General features: G+C 56.3%; 1 protein-coding gene across 1 annotated transcript; it reads left to right on the top strand.

Annotated features, from left to right (window-relative positions):
* Nucleotides 1-1,006: 1,006 nt before the first annotated feature.
* Nucleotides 1,007-5,364, top strand: FZD8 (frizzled class receptor 8). Its single transcript, XM_052000532.1, is given in 2 exon segments — nucleotides 1,007-4,399; nucleotides 4,402-5,364. Coding segments are annotated over 2 exon segments (2,106 nt in total). The 5' UTR covers nucleotides 1,007-2,469; the 3' UTR covers nucleotides 4,578-5,364.
* The last annotated feature ends 300 nt before the right edge of the window (nucleotides 5,365-5,664 follow it).

Genomic DNA, 5,664 nt, shown 5'->3' with positions numbered 1-5,664 from the left:
GCTGCATCTATTTATGTGTATACAGATAATGTGTGCATATCTATTGGTATATGTGTGTGCACTAAATCACACTCTTCTCCCTACGGATAACCAGCACCTAATACAAACTGTACCAAATATTCGTTCCAATTTTCAAGAAACTCTGATCCAAAAAAAATCTGATCTGACAGTCAATTTGGCAGCTACCTAGCTTAACTATCATTTTTTCGAGAGGAAGAAACCGAGGTTAAGAGGGGTTGGGACTCCACCAAGTTCAGTTTAATGGCAGAGACCACAGCTAGAAATCCTATCCGATGAACTCTGCCAGATGACCGTGACCCATGGGTCATTCTCGCGGTGACCCCAAGCCACATCTACTTGTTGGGACCAGAATAAAAAAAGAAAGTCTGAGTTCTCATAAAGTAAAGGGGTGCAGAGTTAGCCCCCTCCATCCCAAAGTCCTTTACACTCACCTGGCCAGGCCCTTCTACTCCGTAGAAACTTGCTAAGCTTTGCCATTTAAGGCTGTTTTACTCAGTGCGGGAAGCGCACATACAACTCCGTAGCCTTCTCCAAAGAGCAACAGCCCACTGACCACTGGCACAGCTTCATTCACATCTGGATAAAGAAACTTTATTAACCCGGTACTTGTGAGATGGAAGCTGGCCAAGGTCACACTCATCCAGAAACTACCGACCCAAGGATTCGGGGTGCAGACAGTACTTCTCGGGGATGCAAAGTAAGAGAAAGATGCAAACCAGCGAAATACCTACAGAAGAAAAAGGAGGGATACTTTGATTTGCTGTTGCTTTTGGTTTTGTTTTGTTTTTTTCTTTGCAATTTAGGAGGCGGATTCACTGCTTCCTCCGGAAAACCACGGCTTCAACAAGCGAAAGGCGCACACACCCCCACACCTCCAGCACCCCTTACCCTAACCCAACCCTCGCCTGCCCCAGATCGCTATCACAAAAGTGTCTGCATGTACGACTTACAAGAATATAGTCTGCATTATAGAGAACCTCCTTAAGTGGGGCTGAGACTTGAGAGTCCCAAGTCTCCGCCCCCTCTTCCGAAAGATAGGCTGACTTAACCCAGGAGGTGGAGACTGAGTCAGTTCCGTATAAATATTCATGAGGCCGCGACTAGAAGCAAGCGGGGGCTGGAGACTGGGAAGTTGTGCAAAGGGCGCTGCTCCCGCGGAGGAGACAGCGGCAGCAGCAGGAGGAGGAGCAGCAGCAGCAGCAGCAGGAGGAACAGTAGCAGCAGCAGAAGCAGGAGAAGCAGCAGCAGCAGCAGCAGCAGCAGCCTTAGAAAATAGGGTGTTTGGTTTTTTTGTTTTGCTAGTTTGTTTGTTTTTTTAACGCGGAGCCAGACTGCTTTCGAGCCGGCGCGTCCCTTAGCAGCACCGCCACGACTTTGACCTGGAGGGGAGATCCATTTGGCCCGCACCCGACCGAGAGCAGAGCTGCAGCTGGTGCAGAAGACGTAGACTAGCCGCTGTAGAGTCCGGAGAAACCCTGCTTGGCGGCTCGGTTTTGAGGAGGGAAATTTGTTTGCGGGTCTTGGGCTGTTCTTAAGGGGCAGAGAGAGCTGGAAAGACTAACACCGGGACTCAGGGAGTTTACTATATCTTTGCTCAGCCATCTTGACTTTGCATCACGGGGAGCGGAGGCGAAACTTGCTGCCACACCACCTTGTGTGCTCAGCAAAGTCAGGGGCAGCCCAGAAGCAGCCGGAGAAAAAGTGGCTGCGGCCCGAAAGAAGAGGAAAAAAAAAAAAAAAAAGCAAGTGCAATAACAGGAGGACGATGAGACTGCGACTGGAAACGCTCCTCCGGGCGGACTGAAACTGGACCTAAAATTTTTTTAAGGGGGGGTAAGGGGAAAAGAACCCCCCGGGGAGGATTGCAGTGCTTTTCTTGCTCCCTCTCGATTTACTCCTTTCCAAGCCGCAAAGGAACTGCTGTGGGACTCGGAGAAGGGGGGGGGAGTGCGGGGGTGGCGCTTTCTCTCCCCCCGCCCCTGGCTCCCGTGGAAAGGAGCCGCTACTGAGACTTGAGGCGGGTGGGGGGCAGGGGGGAGGGAAGGAGGGAGATTTGGATTGATTTCCTCATTCAGCTTCCCGGACTGTGAGATTTGGAACTAGCCACTGACGGGGGAGGCTAAGGGGGCGCAATCGGCAGCTCCGTTTACAGCCCACTTCTCCCTGGAGAAGCCAAAGATCCTGCGAAGAGGGGTAGGGGGAGGGATCTGCGAGAAGAGCGCAGCCCCCGCTGGTACCTGGGGGAAGCTTGGAAGGCGCTCGCTACAGGGCTTGCTCGCCAGGCTACTCTTTCCCCCTCTCCCTCCCTCTTTCCTTTCTCCACCCCTCCAGCAGTTCCCGCGGAGCGGGGAGACGTTTGGGGAGAACTAGCTAGCGTGGCGAGAGGGACACTTGGAGGACTAGGAGGTGTGCGGGTCCGCCGACTGGGCCGTGTGCGAGGAGCCAAGTATGGAGTGGAGTTACCTGTTGGAAGTCACCTCCCTGATCGCTGCCTTCTCCCTGCTGCAGCGCTCCAGCGGGGCGGCCGCCGCCTCGGCCAAGGAGCTGTCGTGCCAAGAGATCACCGTGCCCCTGTGCAAGGGCATCGGCTACAACTACACCTACATGCCCAACCAGTTCAACCACGACACGCAAGACGAAGCAGGCCTGGAGGTGCACCAGTTCTGGCCCCTGGTGGAGATCCAGTGTTCTCCTGACCTCAAGTTCTTCCTGTGCAGCATGTACACTCCGATCTGCCTGGAGGACTACAAGAAGCCGCTGCCGCCCTGCCGCTCAGTGTGTGAGCGAGCCAAGGCCGGCTGCGCCCCACTCATGCGCCAATACGGCTTCGCCTGGCCGGACCGGATGCGCTGTGACCGGCTGCCCGAGCAGGGCAACCCGGACACCCTGTGCATGGACTACAACCGCACTGACCTCACCACCGCCTCGCCCAGCCAGCCACACCATCATCACCCGCCGCCGCCTCCGCCTCCTCTGCCTGGCGAGCAGCCACCCCCGGGCTCCGGGCACCACCGGCCCTCGGGGGGCCGGCCTCCGCACCGGGGCGCCGGCGGCAAGAGCTCGGAGGCTCCCGCTCCCCCGGCCCGGGGCGGAGGCGGGAAATCCCGGGCCTCTGGCGGCGGCTCCTCCCCCTGCGAGCCCGGCTGCCAGTGCCGTGCGCCCATGGTGTCGGTGTCCAGCGAGAGGCACCCCCTGTACAACCGGGTCAAGACGGGGCAGATCGCCAACTGCGCCCTGCCTTGCCACAACCCTTTCTTCAGCCAGGACGAGCGCGCCTTCACCGTTTTTTGGATCGGCCTCTGGTCTGTGCTCTGCTTCGTCTCCACCTTCGCCACCGTCTCCACCTTCCTCATCGACATGGAGCGCTTCAAGTATCCCGAGCGACCCATCATCTTCCTCTCCGCCTGCTACCTCTTCGTCTCAGTTGGCTACCTGGTGCGCCTGGTGGCTGGGCACGAGAAGGTGGCGTGCAGCGGCGGGGCGGCTGGAGCTGGCGGCGCGGGCGGGGCGGGCGGCGGGGCCGGGGCCGCGGGGGCCGCAGCGGGGGCAGCCGGGGGTCCCGGAGGGCGGGGCGAGTACGAGGAGCTGGGCGCTGTGGAGCAGCACGTGCGCTACGAGACTACGGGCCCGGCGCTGTGCACCGTGGTCTTTCTACTCGTCTACTTCTTTGGCATGGCCAGCTCCATCTGGTGGGTGATCCTATCGCTCACCTGGTTCCTGGCGGCGGGCATGAAGTGGGGCAACGAGGCCATCGCGGGCTACTCGCAGTACTTCCACTTGGCCGCCTGGCTGGTGCCCAGCGTCAAGTCCATCGCGGTGCTGGCGCTCAGCTCGGTGGACGGCGACCCCGTGGCCGGCATCTGCTACGTGGGCAACCAGAGCTTGGACAACCTGCGGGGCTTCGTGTTGGCGCCGCTGGTCATCTACCTCTTCATCGGCACCATGTTCCTGCTTGCCGGCTTCGTGTCGCTCTTCCGCATCCGTTCGGTCATCAAGCAACAGGGAGGCCCCACTAAGACGCACAAGCTGGAGAAGCTCATGATCCGCCTGGGCCTCTTCACCGTGCTCTACACTGTGCCCGCCGCCGTCGTGGTAGCTTGCCTCTTCTACGAGCAGCACAACCGCCCCCGCTGGGAGGCCACCCACAACTGCCCCTGCCTGCGGGACCTGCAGCCGGACCAGGCCCGCCGGCCGGACTACGCCGTCTTCATGCTCAAGTACTTCATGTGCCTCGTGGTGGGCATCACCTCGGGCGTCTGGGTCTGGTCGGGAAAGACGCTCGAGTCGTGGCGGGCCCTGTGCACCCGCTGCTGCTGGGCCAGCAAGGGAGCCGGCCCGGGCGCAGGAGCCGCCGCCACCGCCGTGGGCGCGGGAGGAGGAGGGGGGGAGGAGTAGGAGGAGTAGGGGGAGGCGGCGGCGGGGGAGGAGGAGTGGGAGGCGGAGGAATGGGAGGAGGGGGCTCCATGTACAGCGATGTCAGCACGGGTTTGACGTGGAGATCGGGCACCGCCAGCTCGGTGTCCTATCCCAAACAAATGCCATTATCCCAGGTCTAGAAGGGGGGCGGCTGTGGGCCAAAGGAGAAGACTTCGCGGAAAAGGACTAGGCGGGGGCGGGAAGAAAAGGGGAGAGGGGACCTTTGACTGTCTGAAGTTCCCACCCCCGCCCCCCCTCGCCTCTGTTGATTGCTATTAGCATGATAATGAAGTCTTAATGGTGTCCATTAGCCGGGACTTAAATGATTGGGTTAGAACAATATACCTGGCATTGAAGACTCGCCGACCACATCCCCTCCCTCCCCCCTCTCCGCCATTTATATGCAAGGAACTCTTACTGCAAGGCTATGTTAATTTTTGTTGTTGTTGTTGGCAAAGAAGGGCCGACTCGGCCCAATCTCTGGAACGGAAGGCAAGAAGCTTTCACTCCTGGTCCTGTGCTCGGCCTGGAAACCCAAAGTGCAGCACATGTTTGAGGGCTGTGACTTCCTTCCCCCAGACACCTACATTCACTCTCTCCCATAAACTCTCGTGATTAACACATCCCAGAGGAGAGATGATCTCGTTCTAATGGGACTGCAAGGTTTGGGTTTTCTCAAGGACCAGGCAAATGCCTTAAACAAACAAACAAAACCATGTCTTAATTATACACCCCAAGTAAATACGGGTTTCTTACATTAAAGGATGTATTTATATAATTATTTGTTAACTTGTAAAAATATGTAAAATATGTACATATCAAAAGATATACTGTCTGTACATTTTTTTGTAAAAAGTTTAGAGGCTACCCCTGTAAGAACAAATATGACTATTCTATTTTGTCAATAAAATGACTTTTGATAAATGATTTCAGCTTTGCCCTCTCCCCCTGCCTGTTCTAAACTGTTACTCTTTCAACTACTTTTGGAAGAGTAAGAAAAGCATCGTGCAACAATATAATTTTCTACATACTAAAGGAATGTACACTGCTCCGAGGCCTGGAGAAACATTGCATCTGTTAAGAAAAACTTTCAACTCGGCAATTGTTTGCAAAGCAAACAAAGTAAACAAATCAAAGCTGAGTTTTTGCACTCTCCAAATGATGGGATTTGTTGCAATAGCTCTATTCTGTTCCTTGGTTAATGACAATCATGTTAGTAATTAAAAT

Source organism: Antechinus flavipes, chromosome 5 (assembly GCF_016432865.1).
Source record: "Antechinus flavipes isolate AdamAnt ecotype Samford, QLD, Australia chromosome 5, AdamAnt_v2, whole genome shotgun sequence".
NCBI classification, from domain to species: domain Eukaryota; kingdom Metazoa; phylum Chordata; class Mammalia; order Dasyuromorphia; family Dasyuridae; genus Antechinus; species Antechinus flavipes.
This window is presented reverse-complemented; position numbering and strand designations above follow the sequence as displayed.